The sequence below is a fragment of the Rhopalosiphum padi genome, chromosome 4, assembly GCF_020882245.1.
Source record: "Rhopalosiphum padi isolate XX-2018 chromosome 4, ASM2088224v1, whole genome shotgun sequence".
Classification (NCBI taxonomy): domain Eukaryota; kingdom Metazoa; phylum Arthropoda; class Insecta; order Hemiptera; family Aphididae; genus Rhopalosiphum; species Rhopalosiphum padi.
The window spans coordinates 21,393,069-21,411,868 of record NC_083600.1 but is presented as its reverse complement, the minus strand read 5'-3'; the positions used below and the strand labels follow the sequence as shown (position 1 = coordinate 21,411,868).

Sequence of the window (18,800 nt, the reverse complement as noted above, 5' to 3'; positions counted from 1 at the left end):
AATAATAATGTACAGTTTTATGATCCATACGTCTATGTATACCGATAGCGACGAGGGAAACTGTGAAATAAAACATTGAGACAATTGCTGTCTTACTATACTATATATTGTATAAGATACGAATTTTTACTATTGTTATGATTATCAACCAACAACGGTTTTAACCGGTGTGGGGAGGAACTTCAATATTTGTTTCATGACGTCGAGTGATGTAAACATATTTATACGATCAATGCAAATTCGCACCATAGATAATTAACAGCAATTTTCCCGCACGAATATACCAATGCGAAGAAGATTTTGGAGGAATTACGATTTTTTAACACTACCGAAACGAATTCGAGAATTTTATTGTTTTGATTATGGTGTTTACTCACAGAAAAAATGTGAGAAGGGACACATAAGACAACAAAATTATAGTAGCGTGACCAGAAGAAATTCTAAGAAAACATTTCAATATTTCAGCCCTTTACAAATATTATACTCTCAATATGAAATATTCGGTAATGTTCATATATATATATCTAAAATCCAATGTGTATCATACTTATGATCAATTGTAATTTATGTTACAGCGGTCACATAGTGAGAAGGGTACCTGTAGTAAGTAGCACTTTGAATTATTCGATCTTTCATTTGGTTATAGTAATTTGCATCCTTAAGCGACCTTGAAAATTCACTATTGCCGACATTCACCTGCGGGTTAGGCTAAATATAATATAATATAAATTATAATTTAACCAAAACAAGCACTAAGTAGTTATAGTTGGTATTCAACAACGTATTATACTCTATTGGGTAATTATTATGGATACAAAACTAAAGACTTCAATCATTAAAGTTAATAGTAATAAAAGCGCCGCAATTTAAAATATACCCTAAAGGTGTTGGACGAGAAAAACAAAAACATATATTTTGAAACACATACCCACTAAAAAATGTTTTATTTTCATTAGCTTTCCATGAAATAATGATCGATAACAATTTCAAAGTATTCACTACATTAGTATTTATTATTTACACATAATGTGGTCGGAATCGACACCAACATATATTATTTTAATATAACAGAACGACTTATTATAACATATGACATTTACGTGTTAAAAGTAAATAACTTAATCAAAAAATAAAATTTATGACTGTTATATTTATACACTTATACAGTTATACATAATATGTCATATCGCAGTAAAGCAAATAATCGTTATTAAAATATCAATGTAAATGTTATTGTAAGCTAATGTTCTTGATGTTGAAGCCTTTATCTTTGATAAATAAATAATAACATTGATAATAATATGGTATCATTTACGTAGATACTCTATAGTTAAAAATTAGCCGACTTGTATTGAACACACGTATATTAAAAGCATATGTTAAAAAAAAATAAATTTTAGTTCAAATGTCAATGATATAAAATTTATTATATCCACTTAAAACTTATATATTTTGTATAAGTCTTCGTGTTTTCTGATTGATGAATTAATTAAGGTATGGTATTATCCGTATGCATTCTTACTTGCTTTTAAAAATACCATGATTTGAGCTTGAAAAATAAATATTTAATTAATAAATATTATTATTTGTGTATGGTTACTGATTCAAATATTACAAGAAACATAACAAGAAATAATTATTATCTATGTCTATATATAGATTTAATGTTTTTCAATAAACAAACTCGACGGTCAGTTTTCTTCCCTATAAATAAATAAATACAACAGTGTTATATTAGTACGCACTTTACAGGTTAATAAAAAATGCGAGCAGACACATAATTATAAATCAAAAAATATTATTATGGTGTTTTATATACGATTATTATAAAATCCTTAAATTTGTTCCTTTAAGTCTGTGCAATCTGAATTGATTTTTTAAATTAATAATTTACAAATTTATCTATTATTAACACGGTTTTTTTTATATATTTTATAATTTTTATTCATATTTTTATGTTAAAATACTTAACTTTGTGCCGGTCATTTTAGCTATTTATATTTAAACGGAGACTAGCACAATATATATTTATAAAACCAATTAAATCAGAATATTTTTGAAAATAATCAACGTAATTTATGTTAAATGTTACATATCATTCATGTTATTAATATATAATTCACTCACATAAATACATATAAACATATATATATATATATATCGATTTAGTTAGTAGCCTATAATTTATATTATGTTAATTATTTCGATTCTGACGAAACGTGTAAAACCAGAAGTTATTAGAATGTAAAAATATCTATTACCTACAAGGGGATTTGTCTGGGTTGTAAAAAACATTATGTTAAACACGTCACAAAATGTGCCACGGTATGTATCATATTTACTGATGGTTTATCCGATGTATATATTTTAATAAAACAAAATCATCAGTTTTGTTAGTTTTTGTTACGATAGAATATTATGCCATTTTACAGTCATCGCGTAATTACTTATATATATTACTTATATTACTTTTTTTTATTTATTATTTCGTTCGTACGTGTGGATATTTATTTGCAAATGTGTGTAATTTTTAAATATTCTGCTAAGAATATATGATTTTGTATTTTACTTTATTTTGCGAATAATAAAAAAAATAAAACATAACGAATAGTTTGTATTTTGTATACCTACCAAAGATAATATATAAGAACCGTTGAATGTGCATTTATGTGCAGATCGAGGGGGTTTGGAAGATATTTTGATTGTCAAACACGTAAAATATTTTTTACTTTAGAAATAGACGAAAATATTTTTGAATAATCTAGACGGGCGTGAAAGTATATTATATTAAGTATTAGACTATTAGATATTGGTGCATAATAATTTATAATATTTTTATACACTCACTAGATGCTAGATAGGCAACTCAATCGGCATATTATTGATTTTAGAAGCTGACAAATAATTTGAATAAACGTGTATTAAATTGTATTTACTAATAATGTACGATTAAAATAAATTAACGGCTAGCCAAACAATTCAATAGTTCAAATTATATTTTCGTATAAATACTAAAAACGTGTTTCTCTTGTGTTTACTATTAATTTTATTTAAATAAATAATGCAATGATTTATAACAATGATACTTTGGTTAAATAAAATATTGACTATTCGTCTACATTCGAATTGTATGATTATTAACTGCTCATAAATAGTGTATTATATTATATTTTTAATATAATATTATTGTATATTATCATTGAATTGTCTACAACACATCATATGATTTCATCTAAATGCATTTGTTTTTATCTAAGCTTTTAGAAAACTTTTATGAACGTTTTAATTACGTAAATAATATAATAATGATATATAGCTAATATAATTCATATTAAAAAAAAAAAAGCAAATACGATGAAAATATTTTATTGTAAATCTTCAAGTTTATTTACTAATAATATAAATATATTAAAATAGTTTGGCAAAAATAATTGTAAATTATTATTCATTTGAACATTTTGATTCGCCTATAAATTATAAGCTAGTACATCGTAATTTGCGCATTATACAGTAATACGTAGTACACAATTATAATATAATTTGATTGCCATATTATGTATAATATGCATATATATATATATATATATTTATATATTATACATGTACATAAATATTATATTTATTTAAAATGAAAGACAATAATAATACTTTCAAAATTAGTATACATAATAACGATTGTAAGAAACAAAAAAAAAGAATAAAAATAGATATTTAAATAAAACAAAAGGAATGTAAGTTTTTGACTAATGTGTATAGATAACATAAATGGTCTAATTAGGCTTTAGAACGTTCTCCATAAACTGCCCCATTATGTTACCGGGCGGATTATAATTTGCGACGATCACAATTCTTCCAGACTTGCCTTTCACCATCGCTATACCCATGGAATGTGAGCCCTTCCACACGAGCTGAGTGAATTGTCCTGCAATCAAAACAGATCGTGAACCAAATTACTGTAAAATGTTTAAATATATAGAAGAAATCGTATTCTGTGCGTTTACAAAAACATTTAGACGGAAAACACTTCCAACTGGTTCGTTTTCGGAGGAACTATAATGGGTGTATGTGTATACACTACTATACCTATTGTAATCTTATGACATTTACATCGTAGCGTAGCCCCGTAGGTAATGTACGTTTCATATTTAAATTGTTTCGAAAATAAGTATTACTAAAAACAAACTATAATCTCAAACCTAACATAAAATTATGTTTTATGTATTATTTAGAAAAGAATTCCAAATTTGTATTATTTAATCTCCCCCTCCTCCCTCAAATAAATGCATGTTCTTAACAAAAAAGATATTTAAGTTGAAAATCTAAGAATTTTTTCTACTTTAAAACATTTGTGAAACCAAATTTGACTTTTGTTGAGTTTTTTTACGATAAACTTTTTTTAGTTTTAATTTATACCTTCCCTAAATTTGATTTTAAGATCATAATAGTCATAAAATGTCAGTAGTTCAAAATATTTATTATACTATGGAAAACGGAAGTATGAAACTAAAATATAGAAAACATGATTAAGTGTAAAAATGTTCCAAATTATAAATCACAAATTAAGATCTATTTTCAAAAGTATTATCAAAAGTACAACATAATATTAGTGAACAAAAAGTACATTAATATTTGCTAATTGATACAGTTTTTATCAATTATCCTTAATTTTAATAACAGTTGGTCAATTTCCTCAAATATTAATAAATAAAATTGAAGTAAGTACTTAAGTATATAATTTATAACGTAAGTACAGAATACATTTCGTAAATAATATTTTTAAGTTTGTTGTGGATATAGCATATACAGTTACCTATAACCTATAATTTTTTTTAATTATATATTTTACAATTTATAAAGTATATTATACTATTATAGCGCATATTTCATGGTTTTTTTTTAGTGCTATAAGTTTCAAACCCAGGTTATATGTATTAAAATATATAATATATATATAAATTTTATTCTTTAAACCCGTCAATTATATAGACTAGATAATATAAGTATAGGATACACGATAGGTTTAAGTGAGCAGAATTATAGATTCCCAAATTCAATAGGTAATCTTGAGCGTCGATCCTCGATGGTCGTGGTTTGATTATATTCGCTTACGGGCTTTTATTTGAATATATATTAAATGTTTTCTTATTATTGTATAATTATGGTTGTTCAATGTGCATATTTTATGTTGATTGATATTGTAATGTCTATTAATGATTTAATGATAAGATACGTACTTGTTACTATAGGAAGTTTATAACGACAAATGATAGTTGTTACAACTTTATTTAGATATTAGAGGACACGTTAAACCTGTGTTAATGAAACATAAATGTAATGTTACAGTAGTCATGTTGATTTGAAACTTCTCATAAATGTGCCTGAAGCTTAATATTATTGAAAAGTTGAGTATTGTCACGTGTAAGCGTACATTACGCATCATAATAATATGTATATATTATTACACGACAATCATGTGACTCGTGTCTAACACGTACTTTTTTATATTGCCTACATAAAACTCCTTAAAAACGAACCGTTTGCAAAATAAAAATAAGGACGATTTTAGTGGATAAGTGAAATACCAACACCTGATCTGTAGTATCTAAATGTTGTGTGGATTTTTTTTTTATAATATTATTTTGTAATTGATACAATTATTTGTGTAAACTATAGTATATACATTTAGAAGCTCTAAGTCATGATAAAAAAATTAAATATACAATAGTTTTTATATTTTATGAATAACGAAAAATATGAGTAATATTTCTGTACTTATGTTGATAAGTAGAATACACTCATCAGTCATAGACAATAAAAATAAAAAAATCTTCGACACAGCGTGAACTGTGCAGGTAGGTAAGTGGTTACTCAGACCGGCAATCGACGACATTCTGCGGACTTTCTAATAATTTTCATGATAATATAATAATATGTTCAGAAAACGTTTAATGAACCACTACGTCGTACGCTTAATCGCGTGCTGTGATGATTACCTGATTTTATAATTCTCGGTTCTCTCGAATAATCATAATCTTTTCCCGCTTTGTACCAGTTGCATATCGCGTCTCTGGCCGTCACCTGATTCGAAGACCAAATGCTGAACAAATTCTCGCCAAAAGGATTATCTGGTTGATGGATGAATTTGTCATCTTTGGCCAACGTTTTTGCCCAGGTCAGCGCGTTGCGACACAACTGACAAAAAATAAAATAAATAAACATACAAATTCCAAACTCATATTAATGAAACTTTGACATACATCCCTAGAAAAACTCTTATAATATACATTATACATATTATAAGGAAGATCTATGATATTGATAAATTATTATATCGGATGAAATATCGTTTTGATCAAACAAATTGCATTTTATTAACCATATTTAATGAAGTAATCAAAATCGTTTATAAATTTAAGGTCTATTATTTTAAAAAAAAAAACCCCATTAAACCTCTTTAATATCTCATATTTTATACAATATTTTATTATTACGCAATAAATATCATATGTTTAAATTGATGTATATATGCGTATTATTGCTCACCATTTTGTCCAAAGTCAGCGGCCCGGAACCATGTTTCAGCCGGTAGTCATTATGTAGTTTTAAACTGTCTTTATACAACTGTTCGTCCGTGTACGGGAGTTGTAAAAGATGAGGACTGAGCGGCGCGTCTTTAAAACCACTAAAACCAAACGTGTTGTATAAAATATATTATATTATATTTCCATTGTGTCTTCAACGAGTGTGCACGTATATTAGGGTGACCATAAAAATAAAATAAAAATACGGGACACTTTAGTTACTTAACTAAAAAAAAAAAAAAAAGGAAATTCTAATTTTAACTAAATATATTAATATAAAAAAAACAAATTAAATGTATGTTGTATAATAGTTTTTAAATACAAATAAAATATTAATAAGTATAATATGTACACAAAAGTCCAAAAAAAAATTATTTTGATGACGATGGCATGTAAATTTCTTCTTTTGATGTTTTTGTATACTTTTGTGCTGAACCGATTTCATCAAGTAACCTAGTTTCTTTTAATAGAATATTATAAAACTCATTACAAGATAAGTTTTTAAAGTGTGTTTTTACGATTATAATTGATTTGATAGTTTCAACCAAAAATCGATTTTTTTCATCTGTCCACAACACATTAATGGTTGAAAAAATCCGTTCTACTGCAGCATTTGTACCAGGAATTGCCAAAGAATATTCTACGATTTTTGATATGTTAGTTGTATCAATGTTATGAGCTTTAGTGTATTCAAATATTTCACACCACTTAACTTCTACTTTAGCGGAATTTTTTTGCCATTCATGAATTCGTGATTTAAAAATTTGTTCTACATGACTGAATTCATCAAATAAATTATCTTCATCTAATTTTATGTTAGAATTATTTCGGTTGTTTTCCATAAGAAATTTAATACATTTTTGAACATTTTCCCAAGTAGGACAGTTTATTAGTTGGACCCAATGAAATATTTTCAACTGGTCAAAGTGGCAACCCCATTTTTCTACGTAAGATAAAAAAGTATTATAAAATAGATCAGTACTTTTTTTGAATGAGCTTTCATTATACATATTATTGTTTTTTAAATCATTTAAAAGCGATAAAATATTTGTTGTAAGGAAGTTTAGATGTTTTCTATTTTTTATTTTTCCAACTAAAATTTCTAATTCCTCTGCAACTTCACAGGCTGATATTTTATCTCCTTCTATTTTAGTTACAGTATCACAGACAACCTTTAATTGGCTTTGTAAAAAATGAAACCACACTATAGACATAGGATCGTTAAAAAACGATTTTAATATTGTAGGACACTTTTCCTGTTTCTCGAAGTATGATTTTAAGCCCGGGTAAATATCAATAATTCTTGTTATTGCAGGTAATAAGGATAACCAACGAGTTTTTACACTTCCAAGAATATTTTTATATTCAACATTTGCATATTCACAAAACTCTTTCAAATGTTCAACTCGAACTGTATAGATATGAAAAAATTGAAAAATTTTGTTAACTATGATTTCTACATCAATAGGTAACACATCAGCACTTGATTGCATAGCGTTGTGCAAAATATGAGCAGCGCAACCTACTCCAAAAATATTCGTTTTTAAATTGTTATTTAAAATTGAAAAAACATTATTTGATCCTTTTCTTAAAACACCTCCAAAGTTAGTATTGCAATTATCTCCAGAAAATGCAACAATTTTATCTGACAACTTATGCTTTTTTAAACTTTCAATTATATAAGTTGATAAAATATTTGCTGTTTCTCCTTTTAAATTTGTTACTTCAAAAACTTTGATTTGTATTCCCGAATTTGGTTTGAAATAACGTATTAAAATTGGTACGATTTTTAGGTTCTTATGGTTAGAAGTATCTATCATAATTGTAGCAAAATTTATATTTTCTATTTCCTTATAAATTTGTTGCATGGCGAAAGGAGCTAACACATTTAAAACAATCGATTCAGCCTTAGTTCTCGCACATGTAAATTTTTTATTATACATTTGTTTTAAAAGAGATGATGTGCAGTCCATTGATCGAAATGAGTGATTGTGTATCACGGTATGAAATGCGAATATCCCTTCTTGTGCTGCAGTACGTCTACTTTCGTCAGTGGACCCACTCGGATCATTTTTTAAAAAAAAAGAAGTTACCTTTTCGTGTTTTGATGCAGCTGATAATGCCAGTAAATGTTTTTTTACTTTTGTAACATGTTGTGTTATGTCTGAACGTCCACCATGTTCTATAGAAAACACTGACTTACATATGGTACAAAATATTTTTCCTACTTCGTCAGCATCTTGTAAAAAAGGAAATTCTAATTTTAATTGTGGAGTAAAAACGCACCGTCTTTTGGGCATTTTAAAAAACAAATTAGGTATTATGGTACACTGAATTTTAAATAAGCTTAATAAACTACACGTGACACGTCAATACGTCACTACGACTACGACTACACTGTGAATGTCATCGTGAACTCGACACTCACGTATAAATATTAATAACAAATTATATTTATAATTTTACATAGATATTATAAAATAAAAATAGACATTATATTTGACAACAAACTGGTTGTGGTGAATGGAATTGTACTTATTTAGTAGACGACGTCACACATCAATATAATAATATTAATAACATTTTGTACGTTATCGTTATATCATTAGTATTTATAATCGTCGGTTTAACGTGTCGATAATAATGTGACATTATTAGTTCTCTATTTTCAACTCGCAGCAATTATAATAATTTATTGTTAAGACAAGAATCTAAAAATAATTCTGATAAGTATAGATTAGATGTTTTATTGAATATTGTGATACAAAAATATCGTAGAATAAAAAAAAAAAAAATTATAAAATTATAAATTAACAATAAAGAGAAAAACGGGAATAATACGGGACCTACTTGAAAATACGGGACAAAATGCGTCCCGTATAACTTTTGTCGGGACAACGGGACACAAAGTGGAAAAACGGGACAATCCCGTATAATACGGGACGTATGGTCACCCTAACGTATATATAAAACGAAAAATACAAAATAAAACAATAGATTTATCTTACCCGACAGGTGGAACGTTTTCTCTAAACTGGCCGAGAAAATTTCCAGCGGGATCGTAACAGGCGACCACGAATATTTGGCCGGAACGGTTGGACGCTACGCCGACTCCCATTTCTTTGCTGGTCGCCCAAACCACCTGAGAAAAATGACCTGCGGACATTGCCAACGGTAATTAAATATTTCCGATACCATACCCGCGAATTTACTCTGCAGACGTATAAAATCTGCACACGATGAACTATCCGACTAAATAATAACAGCATATCAGCAGTGCATAATATTATCGCACGTGTAGACGGGTGTCGAGAACTGCATCGGCGACGACGTGGTGCGGTCAGAACGCCGCGATTGCAGAGCACGCGATTACATTACGATGTTATTATCGTGTGACGTGTCCCGAGTACATTATACACCGCAACATACAGACGATGCCGCCCATAATATTATGGATCCCGGCGAACACGATCAATATATTTACGAGCGTGCAATAGCGGCTCATCGTCTCGGGCCGTTCCGAACTGAGTACCGTCGAAACGATATAGTCTCGTACAATACCATAATATTATAATAATATTATGATATATTTTAATGCGATAAATGCGTATTATTTATTAGGTACTATATGCGTGCGCGTGATTATCCGGCAAAGATCATTTCGTGTAAAACTGATAGATACAACAGCGACCCGCTGAAGCGGTACACATTTGTATAACAGTTCCTCAGCGCGAAAGTATTTTTGTGCGAACGAATCCGCCGCTACGATCTCAGCTATATAATATACTTATACTTATGTATAAGTAATATTTTTTCGTATAATTACGGTTTAGGGTTAAAAAAATAAAAATAAAACAATAAAGTATGAAACATGAAATAAAGAAAAGTGTGAACTATTAAAAATGAGAATTGCGATAAACTATATTAATAATAATAAAAAATGGAACAATAGTACATACCTATATTATAACTTGACTAGAAAAAGTTTAGATATTTATCATAATGACTAAATCATCACGATATATATTATATAATAGAAAATAAATTAACTAGTGACGTGGGCCGTTTATCACTTTTTTGAGTGAGTAATAAAATAAATGCTCATTTATATTATTTAGGGAATAAATAAGGAAATAATAATAATTTTAATGTAGATTGAACGCAATAAACATACATTTTGGAAAAATAAAAATTTAGTCAAGTTGTTTCCATCACTTAACTTATTTAAATTATTCTAACGCTCAAATTAATTGTAATTAATTAATTTTCATCTTAACAAACTATATTAAACAAACAAAAACCAAACAAAGATTTAACTTATTTTATTTTAACATCCATGGTTGCAAATATATTAGGGCAGGCCTTAAATTTTAAGTGAGACGTGTCGATGGTAGACAGTATTGTATGCGTCGCCGAGCAACAAAAGTTATAAACAACATATTATAGTATGTATAGAACGTATGAACGAATAACAGGGACATTATAAATCGAAATCTCGTCGGTGTCGCTTTCCAAAGTTCGAATCGACAGTCATTCAAAGCGATATCGTCTTCCGAATACTGTGTTTTAGATGTTAATTAAATTTTAAAAAGTTGAATATAGTTCATAATTATTAAGAAGTTATTATACGTAAATATTTTGATTTACTTGAATTAATTATTTTAGCCTGTGCTAAACCCTCTCGGTTTATTATGTTCAATTATACATTTTACCACAATTATTCGAACAGTATTGTTCTTTTAATTTGCATCATAATTTAGTGTCTTTAAATAATTTTTATGTTGATTTGCCTATAAAGTTCGTCCCGTAAAATACACCTCATTTTTTAAATTGAACAAAATATAACAATATTGTTTAAATGTTAGTATTATAATAACGATTTAAAATTTAAATTAATGGCCAAGTTATAACTTTATAAATTATAACAGTGACAGTTAGCGATAAAACGTATTTGTTGTGTTACTATTTTAACATGCAATTTAGATGAGTATCTCATTGTGAGTTTAAAAAGTACATTTGAAAAAAAATGATACTTTATTATCTGTTCTATATAGTGAATTATAAACCTATCGCTTTTTCATCTAGCTGGTACATATTATAAATAATAGCTTTTAGCACGTATTAATAGTAATAGTAGTTTATAGTGTTCATCATAATATACCATTATATAAGTAATTAAGTAAACGAAATAATAAATAAGTACGCGCATATATAGAAATAAAGTGTTAATATTATTAGTATATACAACCACGACATACTATATACACGGTAACACACTAACACACCTTTCATTGGAAATGAAATCATTAAGTATCTACGTTCTACACAATGAGTTTTAAATTACATTTTGTATTGTCGCGAGTATTATATCAAATAATAAACGTATCTATATATTGTTGTGTATATAAAGAAACTTACGATGACGGTGCCGCGTAAGTATTATCTAACACACGTCTAATACCACAACCGTTGGCTGGAGTATAGAGAAGTACGCTATTATTACGACGTACGCGTATCTACACGCGTGTAAGCATTAAAAACAATTACGTAGGCCGTAAGTACGGTAGCGGTAATACCATCGACCAGGACCTATGGCATAATATACTTATTGGTCAGTATATGGTGGCGTAACCTGCAGTACTCGATCATTGTCTCTGGTTGGATTAGACAAATATTAAACGAGTTTAATACACACAAAATACAGAATATTGACCGATAATAAACCAGCGGATTCGTTGCCCGAACGAGCTGCAGACAATTTATATACCTACAATGCCAAACTGCGGTATAGCTATAGGTAGTATGAAAATACGGCATTGTAAATTATACAAAATATGATTTCTAACACGGGACATAATACACATATACGTATTTTATAATAACGGTTATAATGATCAGTGCAATCGTGCGAATTACCTGATTTCAAGGTAGTGGGTTCGCGGCCGAAAGGGTGAAATTTGATTTCTTCGTACCAACTGTCCACCGGTTCCCTGCCTTCGATCCTGTGGTTGGGCAGCGACGTCCAAGAGCAGAACAGGTTCTCACCATAAGACGACGAAGGTCTGTGCTCTAGTAGACCTTTGACGCTTAGATAATTCGCCCATTCTTCTGCATATTTACAAAGCTACACGCAAAGAAAAGTCAAATTTATATATTAATCATTATGAAGGAAGTAACCACAATATAAACAGCATCCGATATTTAAATATTATAATTTATAAACAATATTACTAGAGCTTTATTTAAATTATAATAATTTTATTGTAAAACCCTTTATTATTTCAGAGAAAATCAATAATCTTCAATTTAACTAATATTTAAGTTGGCATAGTAATGTTTCTTTTTGTTATACATTACCAAACTCTATTTTCCAACAACCAAAAGACTTAAGCTAGATCTCACAGATTTTTATGAAGTAAATTTTAAAGAAAATCATTAGATAGATTACAAAAATAACTGATTAATATATTTTTTTCTTTTTAATGAACTAATCATGCTTCTATAATATGTATATTATATCAATCTTTTCAGTGAAACAGTTTATGTTTTGAAAATATAACGGTTACATAATATATAATCAAACTATTACGAAAATAATATGAAAACATAGCGGTATATAATACACTTCAGTCTTCAATCAAACATAAACTAAAGGCATTGAAAAAAAAATACAATTCAAAGATTAAATTAATACCAAGACAGAAGTATAAATAAAATATAAAAACATAACATTCTACACTGTAGATTTGTAGAGTAATGCAAATTAGCTAAACTAATAAATGCAAATTTTTATTCTCCATTCACTCCTAGCATTAAAACTATTACGTTTTTTTCTTTTCTATACTACAAGTACGTCAATCATTTTTTTTTAATAATAATGCACGTGATAAAATAAAATGTACAGTAACAAGAGAAACAAGACATATTTATATTAAATATTTTTTTTTACATTTTGTGTGCTGACCACGAAGTGAAAGCACAGTTGTCACGTTTTATTATGCGGTTTTGTTTTTCCCCTACTATAGAGGTAGTTTGTACTTAACTTCGGAAACCCTATCTACTGCGACGGCCGTTTTAATGGCCTTCGTCGTATTAGACGAGTGGATGTATTGTTATCGTGTCAACATGTAATCTATCCAAAATATTTCTATTACGAAGTTCAACACCAACATTATGACGTGGAAAGAAGAAAAACAAATTATTATAGCGGTAGGCTGGCAGAAATAATTTGACTAACAAAATATTTTCATCGATTTCATTCAATTTCTAAATTGCACATAATAAAATAACATACTTAAAATATAATATAATCATATTATTCGCATATTTGAATAGATATTTACTTTTTTACTCAGAATCATAGGAGGAACCATGTGTTTTTTCCTGTATTGATTGTGTGCTTCCAAACATTCTTGTATAAATGTCTTGTTGTCAATAATTATTTTTTTCTGTGATTTTATAGCTGTGCATCTCTAAAACAAATTATACATATACGTTTTATTATAAATTATCAAACATACAAATGTAAACTACGTATACCTACCTATATGTACTTAATACTTATATATTATATTATTGATATTGTATCAGGAAAATTTATAAAAAAAAGTGGTTACCGATATTTGTTAAATATGCCTAAATATCAATTAAATTAAAATAAAATGAAATTGTCTGTACCTAATCGTGTATTTAAGTTAGGTAATTTATTTTAATCAATTGTTGAAGACAATTACAAAGGATTTTAGGAATATATTTGTTATCGTTATTCACTGAAGTAGTGCAGTCTACAGTTTATGTATACAGTATATGACCGACATAAACAACAATATAATACACCTATACATAAAACATTTACCAATGTCTGTCACATAATTTAAATTATGATTTAATGGTATCTACTGGTTTTATATGTAACATTAAATTAAAAATATTAATAGATCGTTAAAACTGATAAAATTACGATTAAAGCTTGTATTTTTATTTTCATGGTGATTTTTTTTACGAATAATCGTAATTGTAAGATATCTATCAATTACTATTATAACAACTGTCTTTTTTATATCAAAACACAATGGGTTCCAATTTCAATGCATATATTGGTGTTCAATTCTGCATTCAGCACGCAGTTCTCCAGTGCCTTGATTAAGGGCACACGTGTAATAAATAAGTTTTTAGTTTATTCAATAAAAAAAATGACATAAATGTCCTTCTTAGTTTTCACATTTAAAAATATGATTTTTAGCGCAAAAAAAACATTCTTGCAGCTGTTTGTATGCCGAGTTGGTTATCACCAATTATAAGCGATATGTTATTGATAACACTCAATTTAATGTTTTTTAAATAGGTAATTATACACTATAATATTTTCAAGTAAAAATTTAACTATTTTAACCTATTTATAATCATACAGGCTTGTTTACTTTTTTACTGATATTTCGCAAATACTACATCTAATATATCTTATATAGTATTATCAAGTAAAGTATAAATTATATAGCATATTTTGTTTACCTCTCACAACTATTATAGTTACATATACTTCAATTAATATTATACTTATTTGATTAAACATTTAAAAATGACAAACTATACTATTATGTTACATGATATTATTATTAATGCATAAATGCAAGCTTGGTGATTATGCGTCCTTGCTGATTTTCAACAACATGATCGCTTGAGCAGATCTGTCGGAATTGTATGACAAGGTTTCTATATATTATGTATCTCAACACTGATACGTGATCACAAGGTAGTTGCACACGCGTATATCAAACATGCACAAACGTCACTTATGTGATACTTTCAGTATATCAATCTGAAGTTTAATTAACACATCCTATTAAAGTCATGCCTAATAAATATCATAAGATCACTTCATTGAGCTGTAGAATAGCTACGAATACGAAAATGACAATATTTTCTACACGTTCGTCAATAAATTTTCATGATAAAGCTTATGTTTCCGCTTTCAATTTGTAAATATACATCAGGACATTTTTGTCCTGTTCGTATTAATTTATATCATAAGACACCGTAAACTCAATACCTATAGTTAATAAGTGTACGTACAGCAAACGAAACTATTGATACAATTGTTTTATTTTCTTTTATATTTATATATATTTTTAATAAAATTGGGTTTGTAGATATTATAAAATTAAATTTTTAGAAGTAAGTTTTATTTTGTAAAATTGTGTTACGTTGACACTTATAATAAATATCATTAACTACAAAATTCACTAAAATTTTTATCATAACATTTTACGCTAGGAAAATGGTTAGCTAAAAACAAAATTGGAGGAAAATGTTTGACAAAACACCAAATCGATGTTTATGGTCTGAATAATAATATTTATAAAACTACACGTCTTACTTGTTTGTACGATGTTTTTAATTCTTGCGATGAAGTTGACGGCGACAACGATGAAAGGAAGTCATCTGATCCATCTACGAAAACAAACATCAACAAATTGTATATTCGACGAAACTTCAACCATTTTAAGCTATATAAATATCGTTATTTTTGGACGCTTACATCTTATATATTAATTTCACAGCAGTGATAAAAAAAACGCGACAAATTGGTTTGTCCGTAGGTAGAAGGAAAGAATTATTTCTGGAACGAAATTGGGAAACCAACCGTTGCGTGAAGATTAGATAAACAATTGTCAGAAGTCTTTCAATGTCATTGCCACGAATATAATTTATTTCCTACGCCAATTATTGTTTGAAGATTAATGCATTATCAAGGCATTTTCATGTACCTATACACGTGTTTTAATATTATGTGAATTCGCCACAAAAAATGGTGTAACTTACTAACTTTTTTCAATAAATATAACATAAACTGTTTTAATGCCATTTGTACGAGTCAGATCATATTTTTTATACTTACCCAATTTGTTATCAATAGTTTCTTCTATGTTTTTCGTTTCAGAAGTAACTTTCCTTTCTGTTTTGTTACCCCGAAACGTCTGCACTGTTTCTTTGGTCAGAGTTTCAAACTTGGGTTTCTATGAAGAAAAAAAAAAACAACAACAAAATAAAATATTTATTAGTTATTACATATAATATTACTTAATTTGATTTTAAGGTACACCAAAATTAATTAGACCAAAATCAATTTTTATCCTTTTTAAATATACCTGGCGTCATATAAATATTATTATATTATTAACGTTTTTGGTAATTTTTGAATTTCGATTAACCCATATCCGGTTACACGAGATTAAAAATAAAATCTAATGACTGACTGAATTAGCCATCGTCCAGTAATTCGATAGATACAGATGAGTTGTTTAGTTTTTAATATAATATTTAATAACGCACCTGTCCCAATTTTGAAGGGGCGACAAATATCCTCCGTTCCGTTTTTCTGGTCATGACTACTCGACTATGACCTTGATTGAAGTCATGCCCATGGGTGGAGTCCTGGAAAGATGTTAAGTCGATGGAACTACTTGCATATCTTTGTCTCGGTAAACAACGTAATCTAAAAAAAAAGTATTTTTTCCTAATTGTAATTAAGCCAATTATAAATGCATATTTGATATCGGTTATCTAAAATAGATACTGTTACAACACACTCCTCTAAAGTCAAAAATCATAAAATATATTGTACATAAACGTTATTAGACCAAATGTATAGTAAACTATTGAAAAAAATAACAATAAAATACTTAGAAAATTAAAATTAAAATAACCTAGTTAAATAGTATTAAAATAATGTGAAATGTTTGAAATTCGAATTTGACTCATAAAACAACATTTTAGAATCTATTGGTAAAAAAACTATCTAATAATTATCGTCTATTATAAAGTACATTATACATTTAGGAATAATATTTTTTTGGTTTTAGTTATTCGACAGAAATCTGATTACATTGTTTAAAACAAATTATTATTTATATTACACCATACGTTATAAAATACATTATTAATGTTAAGTATATTTTATTTTATTTTTTAATATCTAAAATTTGTAACATTAAGTAATTTTTTTAACAGTATACATATTTATATTTTGATTTGAATAATGTGAGGAAGAACTAGGAAGGTGGCCTAGAAATAAAGAATTAAATACTTACATAAAAATATAATAAGATACATATAATATAAAAGGATTTGTATTTTTATATTATGTAATCTTATCCTACAATATTTTTTTATCAATTGATGTCCGGGATACTATGTCTTTGTTCAAATTAAAATATTTTAAATATTACATTTTAACTGTAAACTGGCTTCATGATCCTTATAATGTTTTCAAGTTTTGAAAGAAAATCTAAAATGCATGATATAATCGCACGAATAAAATATAATGTTTATTTATACTTGAAAACACTACTTAAAGTACTGGGTTTAAATTACTTTTTGTGCATATATAGTTCTGAAGTTTTTGTAAATGTTTTTTTTTTTTAAAACACTATTCTAAATATTAATTTTAAGAGTAAAAATAGTTGAAAAGGTAAAAAGTTATTAGATAAAAAAATTTTTTCGATGTGACATTTAATAATATTAATTAATTGTGCTTACATTTACTTCAGTAAAAATCAATGTTCAATTTATAATTATAATTACCAATGAGGTGCCTGTGTTCAACATAATAATTAATTTTACATTTAAATTAGCATTTTATAAGAAATTAATAATAATATTTTGTTTATAATAAATCAGTATTACTACTGTGTAGTACATGTACAGTCGTATCTACTATCTCATATAGATATACTTAATGGTAAACATTTATCACACATAGACTTCCAATATTTATATTTTTTTTATTAACATGCAGTATTGTAATTATTCTAAAACAACAATTTAATAAATATTATATATATATCTACAGTTATTTTTAACATTTCTCATTATGTATTTAACTGTTTATTTAACTTGGATTAACACATGTGTAATAAATCTAAGTTAGCGTGAAATTCATGGAAGAACGATTGCAATTTTTGGTCTATAAAAATTTGCTATTTATTTATTAAGTTATAAATTAGTTAGTTTAGTTTATGAACCGTGTGTTTAAATTGTTTAATTAAAAGCATATTATAATATACCTACCACAAACACTAACTTTGTACTAAATAATCATATACCATGATATATTAGTTATGATTATGTTTGTTAAGAATTAAGATGATTTTTTAATTACAGTTTTATATTTTGCTTTAATACTATTAATTAAACATAAAAAAGCAACAAAAAAAATGA

General features: G+C 27.2%; 2 protein-coding genes across 4 annotated transcripts in view; both read right to left on the bottom strand.

The window, feature by feature from the left end:
* Nucleotides 1-3,350: 3,350 nt before the first annotated feature.
* LOC132929546 (uncharacterized) overlaps nt 3,351-18,800 on the bottom strand; it is a 32,195-nt gene continuing 16,745 nt past the window's right edge. For all 3 annotated transcript variants that reach the window (XM_060994955.1, XM_060994958.1, XM_060994956.1), the window contains exons 2-10: nt 16,914-17,076; nt 16,480-16,597; nt 15,958-16,031; nt 13,925-14,053; nt 12,498-12,705; nt 9,590-9,737; nt 6,544-6,682; nt 5,994-6,192; nt 3,351-3,922 (exon numbers count right to left, since the gene is read on the bottom strand). In XM_060994955.1, coding sequence (XP_060850938.1) covers nt 3,771-3,922; nt 5,994-6,192; nt 6,544-6,682; nt 9,590-9,737; nt 12,498-12,705; nt 13,925-14,053; nt 15,958-16,031; nt 16,480-16,597; nt 16,914-17,076 — 1,330 coding nt within the window. In that variant the 3' untranslated portion in view covers nt 3,351-3,770. The remainder of the gene's footprint in view (nt 3,923-5,993; nt 6,193-6,543; nt 6,683-9,589; nt 9,738-12,497; nt 12,706-13,924; nt 14,054-15,957; nt 16,032-16,479; nt 16,598-16,913; nt 17,077-18,800) is intronic.
* LOC132929545 (uncharacterized) lies at nt 6,719-9,577 on the bottom strand. The gene has a single exon (XM_060994954.1). The coding sequence runs from the start codon at nt 8,879-8,881 to the stop codon at nt 6,953-6,955; it is 1,929 nt and encodes a 642-aa protein (XP_060850937.1). The 5' UTR covers nt 8,882-9,577; the 3' UTR covers nt 6,719-6,952.